At 35.7% G+C, this 17,256-nt stretch overlaps 1 protein-coding gene across 1 annotated transcript in view; it reads left to right on the top strand.

The window, feature by feature from the left end:
• AGMO (alkylglycerol monooxygenase) overlaps positions 1-203 on the top strand; it is a 333,164-nt gene extending 332,961 nt beyond the window's left edge. The window contains exon 13 of the mRNA XM_021689765.1: positions 65-203. Coding sequence (XP_021545440.1) covers positions 65-139 — 75 coding nt within the window. The 3' untranslated portion in view covers positions 140-203. The remainder of the gene's footprint in view (positions 1-64) is intronic.
• The last annotated feature ends 17,053 nt before the right edge of the window (positions 204-17,256 follow it).

Genomic DNA, 17,256 nt, shown 5'->3' with positions numbered 1-17,256 from the left:
TCAGTTGCACAAACGTATTGATTCAATTTTAATTATTTTTCCTCTTTGTATTTTATTTCTTCAGATTTTTTTTTCCATCTGCATTGCTTTCTGGGGAGTCAGAAGCATGAAAGAACTTGCCTCCAGCCTTTGGAAATAAGTTTGTATTCAATTCTTTTGTTTTAATCAGTTGTCCACAACCACAGTTTATTATTGATTGCCTCTGGAAATATAATTATATAATGATTATATGAACCATTTCTTTAATCAAAGGTAAATATGCTTATTTACTTATGCTTGCTTTCCATATTTGTTTTCTATTAAAATTAAAGTCAGCTGCAGTTCCTTTCCTTTATTGCTAGGGTCAAAAGCAAGTAACTTCAAATACAATAATGTTATATTTACTGGTAGCGTCTAAGTCAATGAGTATAAGAAAAGGAAGGGAGAAAACTTAAAAAGAACGAAGATTTAATTTGCATTTTTTGACAACTTCTGTTTGCTAAAATTGTACTTAGATAAATATTTGTTCTCATAAAAATGTGTTACATTAGTTGTCTGCCTAAGTCTATATTTACCTTTGAAAACCACATAACCTAAGGAGCTACATTTGAAAAAGACATCACTGAAATGAAAATGAAGAGAATTGGTCAGAGTATGTGTATTCAACAGTTAATACCGATGTCTAATATGTTTGATCTGTTTGTTTTGGCAATTTGAAGAGCATGCAGTACAAGTATCCCCTGCTTTTCAAAAGCTTGCGTTATGCTTCACTTTTATGCATTATGAAAGACCTACAATAGTACCTGTTTTCACTAACTGGAAGAAATTTTCACTTTTACAAAAAAAGTCAGATCTTTCATAAACCTATAATTTCAGAAACCTGTAGTTCCATGTTACAGGTTTCCCCTGTTATCTGAAATAGAGCCTTCTTATGAAATCTTTCATCAGCCAAAATGGTACAAAGTGAAAAAGCAATCACCATTCATTTATATGGAAAGATTTTGAGCATTCCCAGACCCCCCAAAAAATCTCTCATAGGTTGTTCTGATACCTTAAGACTCATCTTGCTAATGGGTGAAGAAAAATAAATCAGAATAAAGCACAGATGCTCAAAGACACAGTTCAAAGCTATGGCAGGTTGGTGCTGAGAGGCTGAGGGTATTTCCCTGCGAAGGAGCTTGATCCAGCCGCTCTCACTGCTCGAAGTATGTGTGGCCTCCAGAACTGCTCGCTGCAAAACAAATGCTGAATGCTATTTTTACTTTTCACTTTTCTTCATAGAAGCAGAAATTTTCTTCATGTTTCTTATTGGTTGGGAAAATGGGTACTAATATAGGTCTTTCGTAAAACTGACGTGGCTTAATTAATGCATAATTTCAAAAACTGGGAGATACCTGTATTTTAAATTGTCACAATGATGTTAATAAACCTTTCTGAATAAATATGTTCTAAGTGTTGTGTGGACATTATTCACTGGGACTGGAAAAATCTGCCAAGTATTTTATTAGGTAAGAACTGACAAGAATAAGCAGGATAAGGTTCAAAATGGGGGGAGGCGTTGAAAACAGTTGGAATTTTTTTCTTCCCTTCTTCCAATATTTCTTAAATTTAAATGCTATTTTTTTCTTGTTCTTTTTTTTTTTTTTCCAACAAATAAATTGCAAGGAAATAAAGAGAGAGATGAAGAGTAAAAAAAAAAAAAAAAAAAAAAAAGATTTAAATGCACAATTTAAGTACAACAGTGCACCCTTATCCAGAGTTTCATTTTCCATGGTTTTAGTTACCTGCACTCAAGTATGGTCTGGAAACAGATGATCCTCCTTCTGCTGTACTGTCAGAAGGTCAGTAGTAGCCTAACGCTACATCACAATTTGCCTCTCTTCATCTCATCAGGTAGGCATTTCATCTTCTCACATCACAAGAAGGAGAAGGGTAAGTACAGTATAATGTGGTATTTTGAGAGACCACATTCACATCACTTTTATCACACTCTATTGTTATAATTGTTCTACTTTATTGTTATTATTGTTAATCTCTCACTGTGCCTACTTTATAAATTCAACTTTATCATGGGCTTGTATGTATAAGACAAAGCATACTATATATAGGCCTCAGTACTATTTGTGGTTTCCGACATCCACTGGGAGTCTTGGGATGTATCCCCTGCAGGGAAGGGGGACTACTGTAATCACAATTATAAACACTGAAACAATGCTGTTCTTCACTGAGCTTTGCCTGTATTCATCTCCAGGTTTAAGACACTGATCAGCTGGTCAGTCTCATCTTTAAAATGTGTTATAAATAAATAAATAGGTAGATAAATAGGTAGATAGATAGATAGTGTGTTATTTAAGCTCTGAATAGAGAGAAATATAAAACTGTTAGAAGGATCAGACAGCAGGTGTCTATGCGGACTCGATACAAAATTAAAGCACATTTGGTTTTCAAACTGGTAAAGCAGAGGAAGATTAAATTTTGCATGATGAAACAATTAAATTATATCTCAAGCGTCAGAAGTAGAGACTTGGCTTTGCTTCATTCATCTTTTTAAACTTCTTAATTTAACACAGATAGAGCAAATACTTAAGCCCATAACAAGCATTAAACCCTACCAACAGTTTGTGCTGGACTTTGCATATATAGAATCATGTCAAAGCAGGGAGCCCTCTGCAGGCTTAAAATTGCTAAATTTATAGCATAAAAAATTCTGAATATTCATATTCTACCTCCTAAAGACTTCAGTCTATAGGATACATCCTCAAGGAATGGCAAAGAAAAGAGAGGGTTCACAAATCTTTAGGTAAGTTTTTAGTGTGTCAGAATAGTTTGTTGGGTCATATATAAATATATATATATGCTTGAATATATGTGAATTTATAGGAGTGATCTAAAAATGGAAATAATTCAAAAGTTATAAAAGATACTTCTATGGTAAAACTCAGTTTTCTTAAAGTAAATGCAAATTCATCCATTCTCTTTTCTCTCTTAGCTACCCTCACCATCATTATAAATGCTTTTCTTTTAGAAATGCAAACATTTTCAAGCTACAAATTTTCCAGATAACTAGTGTTCCCAGGGCCTGTATGTGTTAACTGGGGCACTTTATTCTTCACCTTCAACCTTGCTAATTTTCCAGTCCAGTTTTCTTTTGCTGAGTACTAATACATGATGACAGATCATATAACTACTGTAAATGTTCTGAATTAATCTTGAGTGATGCCATGTAATTTATGCTTACTCTTGACGGAAGCACTCCCTCTCTTTCTCTCAAGAGGAAAAGCACTAGAAATAGGATTCATCAATTACTTGCCACTTCTAATGGAGAGATGCAAACTGATTTGGCAAATAATTATGAAGATTCTCAGATTTGCTAATCTACCATAAGGAAGGATAGAGAGGGAAGGCACATTTGTTTACGGAATAGCACTCAATTAGAATTATTTCATTTAGCCTCTAAAATCCTGGGAATTAAGCACTGTTAATACCATTTTACAGAAGAAAAATTCTGAGGCTGACAGAGGTTTAAAAACTTGCTCAGGCCTGTGACACATAATTGGTGCCTCTACCAAATTTAAAACTCTGAAGTCTGACATCAGAATACATGCTGTTTCTCCATTCCATGATACCAGATATCCAAGGCGAATCTTTAGAAGCATAGGGTCGGGACTTTAGTGTAACTCCTATTCAATTTGAAACTCCAAAGTAAAAAATAAAATTCAGAGGATAAGCAGCTTAGTTACAGGATAGACTCGATGATTAGGTAGATGACTACAGAATTTCTAATCGCTCTAAGAGAGATAAGGCCATAGGTTTATTTATAGGATTGCCATATGTCTAAAAGGAGCTCATTCCTATACTTGATTTTATTTGATAGAATTGCCCATTACTTTAGCTCTATTTGGTGTATCATTTATTTCCCCTTCATCTTGTTCTTTCTAATTATTTTTGTTAAACTTAATCTAATCACCTCATGGCCATGATATTCAGCAATATGTGGATCTGTAATTATGTATCTGAAGTTGAATTAACCACCGAAGTATATGAACCCGTGTTATATTTAACATTGGCAGCTTGGATTAATGTTTATTAAAGATTCTCAAATTTTATTTTACTGGTAATATCTCATTCAGTGTGGCATTTGCAATTGAAACCCTGAGTGGAATTCTGTAAGATATGGTACACATTATGGGGTGATGTCATTTAACCGAGACAGCCGTGGTAATTAGAAATGAGCTTCCTCAAAAAAAAAAAAAAAAAAAAAATGAGCTTCCTTTTTTATCCCCCCGCCTCTATTTTTTTTTTTTCCATTTTTATAGCTTCCAGAACCTCAAGGAAAGAAAGAAAGGTAGAAAATACAGAGGCTAGTTCGGTTTTCAGAATCTTAAAACATTTTTGATGTCATGATTGTCAGCAACACTGTGGAAGCAAGCTGGCTCTATCTCAAGCCTGCCTCCGCGAAAGGAAATTAACAATGTTTTTCTTTTATTAGAGTATTTTTTCAAATCTCACGGCAGTCTGCATTCCTTTCTTCTCAATAGCATAACATATTAAACACCTTCCTCCCCAAAGACTCAATTAGGAAAAGTTATTAGCAAAAGAAGCAAGCATTGGTGGTTTTCTCTTGTCTTCTTTTTGGAATTCTGCAACTCTAACACCTCTGCAGTCAGAATTTCCAATAATTCCAGACACCTCAGTACCCATCAATAATAAGTTCATCCGTTGAGTGTGTTCTCCTTTTGTTTTAGCAGCAAAAAATCTCAAATTGTAACTTGTAAAGATTTACGTTACAGGAAACAGAAAGAAACAATCTTTGTGCATCAGTATTATCTGTGGATCATTGGAATTCTGATTTAGTAAGATTAAAGTGGTGCCAGAGCATCTGTACTCTTCAAAGTTCTGCCAATAATAAGGGACAGAGGCCATAACCAATCTGGAGTGGAAGACAATTTTCTAGACCCCCCTACCCTGAGTTTCAGAAATATACAGGAAAGATGCACAATATAAGGGAATATTGTTTCCATGACAAAGATTTTAATTAAAAGAAAGAGATGGTACTGATTAAGTAAGCATGGATATTTAGATATGCTAAATATCAGTTTAGCATGAGATTATTTCTACATATATTTTTAAAAGCCTAAAAGTTTAAAAAAATTATGTTAGTATCAGAGAGATAGAAAATACAGGGAAGTCTATCAGGCAAAGGAGACGTACTCAAAAAATATAGTCATCGAAGCCCTGTTTATGTTTGCCCCTGATTTTTCATCTTTGAAAACTTTTGTCCAGTTTATTTTATTTGTTCTTTTTTATTATTGAAGTATAGTTGACGTACGATGTCACATTAATTTTGGGTACACAACATAATGATTCAAAAATTCTATATATTACTGAGTATTCACCACAATAAGTGTAATTGCTGTCTGTCACAAGACAACATTATTACAGTATTTCTGACTACATTCCATATGCTGTACTTTTTCATCTCTGTGACTTATTTGTTTTGTTTTGTATTTTTTAAGATTTATTTATTTATTTCAGAGAGAGAGAGAGAACATAAGTGGGAGGGGCCAAGGGAGAGGGAGAGAGAATCTCCAGCAGACTCCAGGCTCAGCGCGGAGCCTGACGTGGAGCTCAATCCCAAGATCAACCCCAAGATCGTGACCTGAGCTGAAACCCAAAGTCGTATGCTCAACTGACTGTGCCACCTAGGTGCTCTGACTTACTTGTTTTGTAATTGGAACTTTGTACCTCTTAATCCCCTTTACCTATTTAGCCCACCCTCTGAAAAATCTAATCTTGTTTTGTTTGGCTGAGTAGTATTTTATTTTATATACATATATATATACATATATATACCACATCTTCTTTATCCATTCATCTATTGGTGGACCTTTAAGTTGCTTCCATATCTTAGCTATTGTAAATAATGCTGCCATAAACAGAGGTGCATATATCTTTTTGGATTAGCGTTTTTGTTTTCTTTAGGCAATTATCCAGTAGTGGTGTACTGGATCATACATTTCTATTTTTTATTTTTTCATACTATTTTCCACAATAGTACCAATTCAAATGCCCAACAACAGTGCACAAGGATTCCTTTTTCTCATCCTCACCAACACTTGTTATTTCCTGTTAATGTCTTTTTACTACTAGCCATTCTGACTGATGTAACATGATATCTCATGTGGTTTTGATTTATATTTCCCTGCTGATGAGTGATGTTGAGCATATTTTCATGTGTCTGTTGGCCATCTGTATGTCTTCTTTGAAAAAATGTCTGCTCCCATCCTCTGCCTATTTCTAATCAGATTATTTGTTTTGGTTTTGGTTTTTGGTTTTTCTTCTTGTTTTTTGTTTTGTTTTGGTTTGTTTTTGTTTTTTTTTTTGTATTGAGTTGTATAAGTTCTTTATATATTTTGGATATTAACCCCTTATCAGATATATCATTTGTAGAAGGTGTACATACTTTCTGAAACTTGACTTTATCTAGATTAAAAGACTCTAATAAGTTCATTTCACTTGTAACTATTACAGGTTTTCTTGTGCACAAACAGAAAGTGAAGTTGTAGCTGGTAATGTGTTGGCTCCATTAGCCAGATAACTTTGCAATCAGTTCAATGATACCAGTTTTATCTCAGTGTCATCTGATGTTCCCAATGGAAAATCAGCTAATACCAAGAATAAGCCAAAATTTTCATCCATTTCATGGAATCAAAGCAGTTTTTAATAGCCTATCCTCCCAAATGTGAAACATCTGATACTCCTGTGTCAATTAAAATTTTTAATAGGGGCGCCTGGGTGGCTCAGTTGGTTAAGCGACTGCCTTCGGCTCAGGTCATGATCCTGGAGTTCCTGGATCAAGTCCCACATCAGGCTCCCTGCTCAGCAGGGAGTCTGCTTCTCCCTCTGACCATCCTCTCTCTCATGCTCTCTGTCTCTCATTCTCTCTCTCGCAAATAAAATCTTAAAAAAAAATTTAATAATAAAGATGCAATTATTTTTGTTTTGTGGTGATATTATAAATACAAACTTTGGTGGAATATAGTATAGTGATAAAAGCAGTGTTCTTTCTAAATTAAGAAACTGATGGTAGTTGGGACACCTGGGTGGCTTATTCAGTTAGGCGTCCGACTCTTGATTTTGGCTCAGGTCATGATCTCAGGGTCATGAGATGGAGCCTTGCATCAGACTCCATGCTCAATGGGGAGTCTGCTTGAGATTCTCTCTCTCCCTCTCCTTCTACCCCTCCCCACCCCGCTTGTTGTGCACTCCCTCTCACTCTCTCTAAAAATAAGTAAATAAATCTTTTTTTTAAAAAAAATGATGTAGAGAAATTTTTTGAAATTGTGTTAGACATATTTAATAATAGTATTCAAAGAGGTATTTTTTAGGATTGAAAAATATTTTATATATACTGTTACAATTTATCTAGAAAATTGTTTGTTGTGAAGGTAATGTTCAATACAAAAGAATACATCAACAAGACAACACGTTTTGCTGCCAGACATCCCAACAGATTTTAGAAATGTGTGAGCCTTCGAAGAACAATTTTGTAAGCCATCCTGTGTCCTCCAGTAGTATTTAAGTACATGGTAGAGTTTGCTAAACTTGGTTGCATTTTGTTCAAGACCAGTTAGAAATCCTTAGGCAAATACCAATGAATGAAGTAACAAAACTTCGGCTATTGATGCTATTAGCAAATCTCACTTACTGAAAACAGAGCTTGCAAACAGGGATATATTGAAATTTATTCCTATGAAAGTAGGGGAAAATTGAACAAATTAAATTTTAAGAGTTCAAATTTCATATGACATTTAATTTTGAAATCCTATCATTAACTTTGAGAATATCTTTATTTGTGGGGATTTTAAAAACTCTTAAAGAAGCTCCTGGTTTGTTTTTTTGTTTGTTTGTTTTTTTAAAGATTTTATTTATTTATTTGACAGAGAGATAGAGAGAGAGCACAAGTAAGCAGAGCAAGAGGGAGAAGCAGGCTCTCTGCCTAGCAGGGAGCCTGACATGGGGCTCGATCCCAGGACCCTGGGATCATGACCTGAGCCAAAGGCAGCCGCTTAACCAACAGAGCCACCCAGGAGCTCCTAAGCTCCTGTTTTTAAATGGATAATTTTACATTATGTACCAAAAAGGAGCAAAATAGAGAAGGCCTATAATTTTGCAACGTATAAACAATACAAATGATGAAACAATAAAAATAATAAGAAAGAGAAAAATTGATGACTCTCTTTGTAAATTCTTTTTTTTTTTAAAGATTTTATTTATTTATTTGAGACAGAGAGAATGAGAGAGAGAGAGCACATGAGAGGGGGGAGGGTCAGAGGGAGAAGCAGGCTCCCTGCCGAGCAGGGAGCCCGATGCGGGACTCGATCCTGGGACTCCCAGGATCATGACCTGAGCCGAAGGCAGTCGCTTAACCAACTGAGCCACCCAGGCGCCCTCTTTGTAAATTCTATTTCAAGCAGATCAGTCTGAATGAAAACAAAAATACAAAGTCTATTCTAATTATTGCACTTAAATATTTACATTTTTCAAAAAATAGAAAAAAAAATCATTCCTTTGCCATGTATATTTTTTTCTGAGCTTACTAAATACCTAATAAAGAGAATTTTCACAATTAAAAATGTTGTACAGACAAGACTCAAAATAATACAAGTTCAAAATAATAAGACTATATTGGGAAAAAAATCTTCAGAGAAATACCAGTGACATGCTATTACAGATAGGAGCAGTTAAGCAACTGATTAAAGTATTTAATATGTAAAAAAACAAAAAAAAAGTATTTAATATGTAACAAGAAAATAGTCTCTTTATGTTATTCTTAATATTCTAGAATCTGGATAATCAGTGTGGAGGGGTTTTTGTTGTTAATTCGCTTTCTTCACATGGTTTTGCTATTTTCATTTTTTAAAAAAATGTTATCTTTGGAAATAGTTTTGAATATACTATTATATAAGTCTACTAATAAAACAGATTTTTGGTTAATACATAAGGGTGTGGGGGGTGTATGAGAGAGAGGGAGAGAGAAAAATCATTTCTATTTGATCAATAATTTAGACACTCCAATAAACCCTATGTAATGCGTTTATAAGTGTCCTAAAGACAGGAAATTCTTTCACATTCTTTAAGACTGATGTGATATATCCTATGTTGAAGTACTGGAAATGGAACTAAGCACCTTTAATATTTTAAATGCTAAACATACAAATTTAGTGAATATAAGAACTAATATGTTAGTGCCTTAAAAACCCTTCCAAAGTGATAAAAAATTTGATGTAATGTACTGAGATCCTTGTGCTTTTGAACACTGATCACTTCAAGAGTCCATTCAAGGTGATGAAGACTTATTTTGTAGCTCTCAGATGTGAGAGATTTAGCTTTTATGCGTGAAAAGGTATCTGACAAAAGCCTATGTTGAGTGGCTTGATGTTAAATCTCATTTATGGCGTCTGACTAGAGTAGTATTTCTGTTTGTGGGCTGACATTTATCTGCATCAAAACACCCTGTTACTTTCAGGGTTCCGCTTCAGATTTAAGGAATCTGGATCTCAGGAGAAGGGTTCTGGCATCTGCATAAATAAATAGCTCCCCAGGAGGATTATTTGCACTCTAACATGTAAAAATCCTTGTTCTAATGGAAAGGAGATCCATATATCCTCTCCTATTTAGCAAGATGTCTTGTCACCAGCAGTACTTCTGGTGACCAGAAGCTTCCTTTTGAGCTTGTGATCACTGGTCCTTGACTAGTCTGAAATTTTCTTTCCACTCTCTATAAATAAACTATTCTTTTTCTATTACTTTGAAATATGAACATTATGTAATGTTTACAGCAAAATACCTGGGATCACATTTAAACAGTTAAGAATAAAATTTTCCCCAAAGAAATGCTTTGACTGTTACACATAGAGATAGAAAATGGCTGTGGAGTCTTTAGAATAAAAGCCTCCAAACCCAGTCTGGTTATCTGGTGTCCCAGGCTCTTCATCACAAAAATATGAGCGCTGGACCAGATCATGTCTATGGTCCTTTGTAACTCTGAGCTTCCAGTGAGCAGTCAATCCAAATTACTTCTATATTTTATTTTTTTAAATATTTATTTATTTGAGAGAAAGAGCTTGAGAGAGAGAGAGAGAGAAGCACAAGCGAGAGGGAGAGAGAGGGAGAGAGAGAAGCAGACTCCCTACTGAGAAGGGAGCCCAACACAGGTCTCGATCCCAGGACCCTGAGATCAGGACCTGAGCTGAAGGCAGGCGCTTAACTGACTGAGACACCCAAGGGCCCCTAGATTACTTCTATATTTTAAAGTACTAAAACTACATTTCTTTTGAAAATATGATCAAATTTGGACTTGGATCAATAATGCATTAATGAGGTTCTATTTCAGAGTATGTTCATTAGAATCAAGTCAATGGGGACAACCTTAGAATGAAGTTATAATACAAAAAATAAAGTGTCCTTCATCTATCTAAGAACCCTAGAACAATTTTCAAACTCTAATTCTTATTTTTCAAACGTGATTCCCTTTCTAATGCGTATTGTCTTTTCTTGGCTCTCTCTATTTTATTCTGTTCCATTTTTTTTCCCTCCCTTATTTCTACTACAATTACATTAAAGCAGTTTTATGTGAAGAGTGGTCTACTTTACCTTCTGTGTGCTTACTATGACCACCACATTTTGACTTACTATTTGATAAATTTCTTCTTTGGCCTTCTTTTTACTTTTTTTTTTTGGAGTGAAAAATCTCAGGGAGTCCCTTAATGGGTATTTTGTCTAAAATTAAAAACAAACAAACAACCATTCACTGCATATGTCGTACTTGGGAACCTTGAGTACAGGGAGTACATAGACAACTCAGGAAATTCAGGTTATCTGATACATCTGAGTGTAGTCAGCCCTGTGGAGCAGCAGGGAAAGTCCTAGAACACAAAAGGAAATGCTTACTGTATCAGGAAAACATTTGGGTTTTTAATTTGTTATTAAATGTGAAGGATAAACAACATTTATTACAGAACTATTACAGTTTTTCAGAAATGTAACCTATCAGCCTGAAAAATGCAATCAGAAATAACCTTTTCTGAGCTTACCTCTCTGTACTAGAATATAGGAGAGGCAAAGATGAAGTATAAAAGTTAGCTTTATTTGGATTTGTTGATAACTGAAATTCACTGTGTATCCTCATGAGACCCCAGGGTGGGGTGGAAGGCAGGGAATTGAGGCAGATGCTGATAGTTTGTTAACATTTTATTGGCTGACAAATTCAGCTGGCAGTGATTGGGTTTCCTTACAGTTCTCTAAAGGAATAGAGACTTTGAAAATTTTATAAAATGAGATCTTATTTCCATAGGTCTTTGAGAATTAAAAAAAAAAAAAAAAAGCCCTAAAGAAATGTCAAAATCAGTTGGCATCTTCTCTCTTTTGGAATATCTTGTAAATCCCATCTGTAAATCCTTTACAGGTCAATTTCCTTGTGGCAGTTTTTACCACTCCGTGGATCACTCCCCTAATCCCTTGAAGACTTTTACTGGTAGCTTACTGTCATTTCCTCCAATAGTCCTCTTGTAATTCCTGGCAATTCAGTATCCCATAACTGATCTTCCTAGTATCCTAGCATCTTTATTTCTAGGTCTCCTTGCTGAATGATTTACATCAGTCATGCTGTCATTACCAATAACTGTAATTCTGTCATCTTTTCAGCTTTAAACATGTCACTCTCTGATCGCTGCATCTTGTCTTTCCAGCTCACTATCTTGGGTTGTGAGGCGTTCCTACCACCTTTCCATTGTTTCTCCCTTCCTCATGTATTTACTTACTTTCTTAGATCATTAAATTTCATGGTCAATCATTATAATCACTATTTTGGTCTTATTAATCATAAAAAAAGATTAAACCCAACCGTAGGTTTTCTTTCTATCTGCACTCTTGTCATTAAATAAGAATAGAGAGAAGTACACAACCATGAAACTAGTCTCACCTGTCATAATTACGTACCTGAAGTAAGCTCTTAATCCTGTCCAGTAACCCACTATACTTCCCCAGTCCTATTCATTCTTCCACACTCCACAGTGACCATTTCATACCCTTCAGACTTTCAACATGTTCTCAGTATTGACTGAGGACGTTGTTCCTCAGTTCACTGAAAACAAAAACTAGAAGCCATCAGAGAGAACTTCACTGACCTAATACCACCACCCAAACTTGTTCCCAGAACGCACTGCTCATGGTCTTAAATAGGGCTACATTTTGTGCTTGTGTCCCAATTCCCATCTGCTTCAGTAAATCTCAGTTTTCCTCTGTCTACTAGATTATTCCTGTCAACATGTAAAAAAGGGTGCTATTTTTGCCCCAACTTTAAAGTTTTTATTTCACTCCTCCTTTGCTTCCAACTGTCCCTCTTCATCTCCATTTACTTTATCTCAAATTCCCTTCAGAGTTGTCGATAATCACTGTTTCTAATTTTCCTCTTCCCATTCTCCCTTGAACATACTCCAGCTGGGAGTTACCTACCCCTGCACCCACCCCCCACCCCACTGTTCCACTGAAATCTCTGTTACCAAAGGCAGCACAATGCCCATGGTGTTAAATCCCTTGACCAGTTCAAAGTCCCTAGCTTACTGACTCTTCAGCAGCATTTGACCCCGTTATCACACAGTCCTCCTTAAAATACTTTTCCCTCTGTTTATAGGACACCTCCCTCACCTAGTTTTTCTCTGCAGTCATGTGTCCCTCTTGCTGGGGTTTTCTCATCTCCACAATCCCTAGTCCTCTCAGTGTTCAGGGTTTAGAACTCAATCCTTGACCATTCTAACTGTCTGCACTCCCCTTGTAGGTGCCATTATCCAATCTCATAGTACTAGCATCGTCTGTAACATCTGTAGGCTTAAACCCCCAAATGTGTATCTTTGACTTATAATTCTCCCCTTACTTACAGACCTATATCCTACTGACATTGCTTCTTCAATTATAGTAACAGGTAAAAAATTAACAGAGCTTACCGTGTTCCTGACACTCTTAGTATTTTACACATATTAACTCATTTAATCCTCACAACAACGTTATGAGGTAGATAGTGTTATCCTTATTTTTCAGCTAGGAAAAATTAATGAGAGAGAGATTAAGTGATTTATGCAAGGTCATAAACCAGCAATGGTTCCAGAATCTATATTGTCATCCCCTAAAACATGCTACACCTTCTCTCAAATTATATAGTTAAAAGGCATCCCTCAGGTGGGGAGATATCACCCTTGTCAGGAATTTACCTGAGAGAGCCTAGCTGGTAGTTAGCCTTAAATGCCACCAGAGCATGGGGAAAACTGTCTGAAAACTTTTTCCTGACTCTTTTCCTCCCCTCTGCTTCAACTATGACTAAGCTGTGGGCTTCAGGAGAGAGAGAGAGAAGATGTAACGGAATAAAGAGAAACGAAGACTAAACCCCCAGTACCCCTTCTACACACACACACACACACACACACACACACACGCCCATTCACTGCACACTTCTCACAGTCAGCAAGCCAGATTGGGAGGGAATGGGGTGCTAAAGCAGGAGAAACCCTAATTTTAGTGTAGTTCAGAGCTGTTTTTCAAACATAGACATTTACACATTTATTTTGAACTGAATGTTTTTATAACTGAAATTACTAAAAGAGTTACCATTTTTGAAGAGTACTCAGGCAAATTATGGATGCTTTGTAAGATGTCAGTCAAGGGCAAATAAATAATTGGTAGTAGAGAGACAAGAGAAGGGGAGCAGAGAAAATCAAAGTGGTTGTTTTCTTTTGTTATCTATGAGGCCTGCTTTTTCAGCATACGGGTCCCCTATTCCCCTGTGTGAACAGGGAATTTTCATCTTCTTTATGAAAATTGTTTCAAAATTATGGGATGCAGTCTATAAACTGTATGCAGTATATACCACAGACATCCTAATTTTCCAAGTATGCAGAGTTTCTAACTCTCATTTTTTAAAAACAATACAACTTAAACAAAATTAAAGTTTCCTTATACAGAATAACCCTCCTGAGACTTCTGGAAGATGGCATAATGGGATTATTTGTTTATTTATTTACTTTTAAAAATTTTTTAAAAAATCACTTTATACACCACTTTCTATAGCTAGCAGTGTGGGAAAGGTGAATAGGTCTAACTTATTTTCTTCTCTGTTTCAGCACTTTTGAGAGGCACGAAAGGAAATAAGACCCATCCAGAAATTTATTATTTCTCTCCAATTTTTCCTTTTCCCATATGAGCATAGCCTGGAAGTGCACAGACACACTAGGGAATGATTCCACTGTGTGGGAGAAACATCTGCAGAGTGCGCCATGGACCACCAGACTTGGAGTGAGAAAGAAGTATGTGGGGGCGGAGGCGGCAGACAATAAAGGAAAACTAGGAGCTGGTTGGGCCCAAACATTCAATGGAATAGCCCAACCTTCAGGTTACCTTTTGTGTTATATAAGACGTCTAAGAGCAATAACATTCATATGAAAAACATTTTTTTAATACCGGTAAAATAGAATTCATAGAATACCCTTCAAAAAAAAATTTTTTTTTCTGCGAGGATGGGAAATGTTAGCATTCTGCTTTACACACCACCCTCTAGGGAGCCCAAGCTGGGTGGTTTTCTTGGTCTTCTCCCTCCCCTTCCTTTGCAGCCACTTATTAAGGTGGCCGTGCAAAGCCCAGGAGCTACAGGTCTCCGCTCAAACCAGAAGGAAGCCCAGGGAAGACAGATGAATTCTGAGTAAGTTTGTTGTAAAACATCAGGGGCAAAAAGGGCTCTGGAAATGCAAATGATTATCATTAGAAAGTAATATGCAACTACTGAAGAAACATTTGAAAGAATAATGTGGTTTCGCAAAACAATTCTACAATCTGCATTCAATCAAAACTGACCAAAAATGCTTGCAATGGTTCTTTGTACTGTTGGGAGCCAAATGCTTTCTGGAACTCATGAAGTAAGTTTTACCAAGTGGCACATTACCAACAGAATATAAGTGAAACAATAATCAGCCTTAGAGTTGACTTGTCCAATAAAAGGGAGACTCTCCAACTGTAATGGCCAAGGTATTGAGAGTGACAAGAATATTGATATACCTGTAAATGCTCACAGATGAGTATTATGGATTGGTTTGTTTTAGTCTACAGTACGTGTGACTGGACATCTTACCCCCCCAATAGCTTATGCATGAGGAAAATTAAAATTCAGTGTACAGAGTTTTGAAAATCATATGGGTCAGAGCTATACTTAGAAGATTGGACTGGAAGAACACATGCCACAGACTGATGGAACCTGCTTACTTAGTTTTGATTCTGGGCCAAATTAATAAGTCTCTTAAGTGCAATGGTATTGAAATTCTATTAATCTTATTCTCATAGAAAACAAGACATAGATTCTTTCTGGATTGTGGTGTTCACTATTCATACCTTTGGTTCAGAGCCTAAGTGAGCCAGCCTTTTGGGCTCTAATCTTGACAAAGAAATTTCTAGCCCTGGCTATGATTAGGTCTCAGACAAATCATCTGCCTTCACCCCTCCCGGTTCACACCTGGCATTCATGAGAAGAGCAGCCTTCTTGGGATGCAGACTGGCAGGCATAAGGCAGAAACCCCGCTGTCTTTCATGAAAGAAATATTTATCCTGGGGCCATATATCATATATCGCCTAAGTGCATGGCTTAGGAGATGTCAAGCACACTCAGAAATCCTAGGCTTCGTTCACTCACCCACCAGAGACACAAATATATTCGTCAGTAGTTTTTTTTTTTTTTCAACAAAAAACCATAAAGTTAGAATGAAGCTGAGACCCAGTGTGTTTACTGCCAAAAAACAGACAAGCAAACTGAAAGACCCTAGATTTTCTAACCTAAATATATCGTGCCTTTTAGTTTCTATTTATTTTTCTAAGAGAGAGTCTGATTAAGATAAATACTCAACCAAAATGATACACTGAAGAATAATAGTAAATATGATAAATCTTTATAGTAAATCTTTAAAGCTTGATATTAAGGTTATATTATAAAATCAATAAAAAAGAATCTCATGAATTTAAATTTTACAGAAATATTCTTCTATATTCTGGAGGAGGTTTAAAAGAATAGATTTTTATTTTATTATATAATGCCAGTATTACATGTATAACACGTACTCACACAATAAAACAATTCATATGTCATGCTCATGATTCCCTTAAATAATTTTTGTTTCCTCCCTTCCTTCCTACCTCCCTTCTCTTTCTTTCTTTCCTTTTCTCCAGAGAGAGATGTCATTTTGTGTACTTTAGATTGAGAAATTCAGATTCAAATGAGCATCCAGGTATTGGAAATACAGATTAAGTATAAAATAATTGTCAAAATATTCAGATTGGTGGTTATGAGTAAAATTAAAGACCGTTTCCCCAGGAGGAATTATTTTTAACAGTGTTTTTAACTTACTAAAACATTCTCTTTTTTGCCTAATTAAACTGTGCTTAACAATCCCATTGTAGAAAACTGTACTTGCAAAGGGGGCAGTTACCTAATTTTATGAGTTTAATAAACTGAAATTATTAAAATCTCATGTTGTCTTTGTAGAGCCCCTCATGGCATTACAGAGAATTGGTTTTATACAGTTTTATACAGTTTTCATTTGAATACAACTATTTTCATTTGAATGCAACTATTCAATATTAGGCTAAAAGGCCTAATTCACTCTAATGTGACTGCGATTTGGCCCCTAAACCTAGAGGCTACAGATTATCAATTTCGTGGCCTGTGTATTAACTCAGTGAATCTTCACTTGTCCCTACTAAATAGTATTATCTCCATTTTCTAGTTGAGGGAAGTGAGCCTTCAAGAGGGTAAGCAAGTTGGTAAAAGTGGTTAAACAGAATCTGAAGGACGACTAGAAGTATTCAAATCTAAAATCTAGTATATTACCTTGTCTCTCACTGAACTAAAAGCCAGGAACAAAATCTAGACAAACAAAGGTATTTAAGTGAAGATGGTATTTATAAAGTAGTCAGCTTTTTCAAGAAAAGTGACTCATCTAAAGTATGAAATAACCATTTTGCACATTGGAAATTGAAGCATCAGAATATTACGATAGGTAATAAAAAAATGGATACTTGCCAATTTCAAACACCTGGTCTACTATTCTCGTTCACCCTGCAGAATGGATGGACACTATGAGATGCATTTACTTGGACCTTCTTCCAGCTGTGTGAGTTTTGGATATGAAAAATTTTATTTTCTCTGATGTCAGGAAGGAGCACAGGAAATATATAAAGAGAAGG

The sequence above is a fragment of the Neomonachus schauinslandi genome, chromosome 12 (assembly GCF_002201575.2).
Source record: "Neomonachus schauinslandi chromosome 12, ASM220157v2, whole genome shotgun sequence".
In the NCBI taxonomy this organism is placed as follows: domain Eukaryota; kingdom Metazoa; phylum Chordata; class Mammalia; order Carnivora; family Phocidae; genus Neomonachus; species Neomonachus schauinslandi.
The sequence above is the reverse complement of the archived record's forward strand: the minus strand, read 5'-3'. Positions and strand labels throughout refer to the sequence as shown.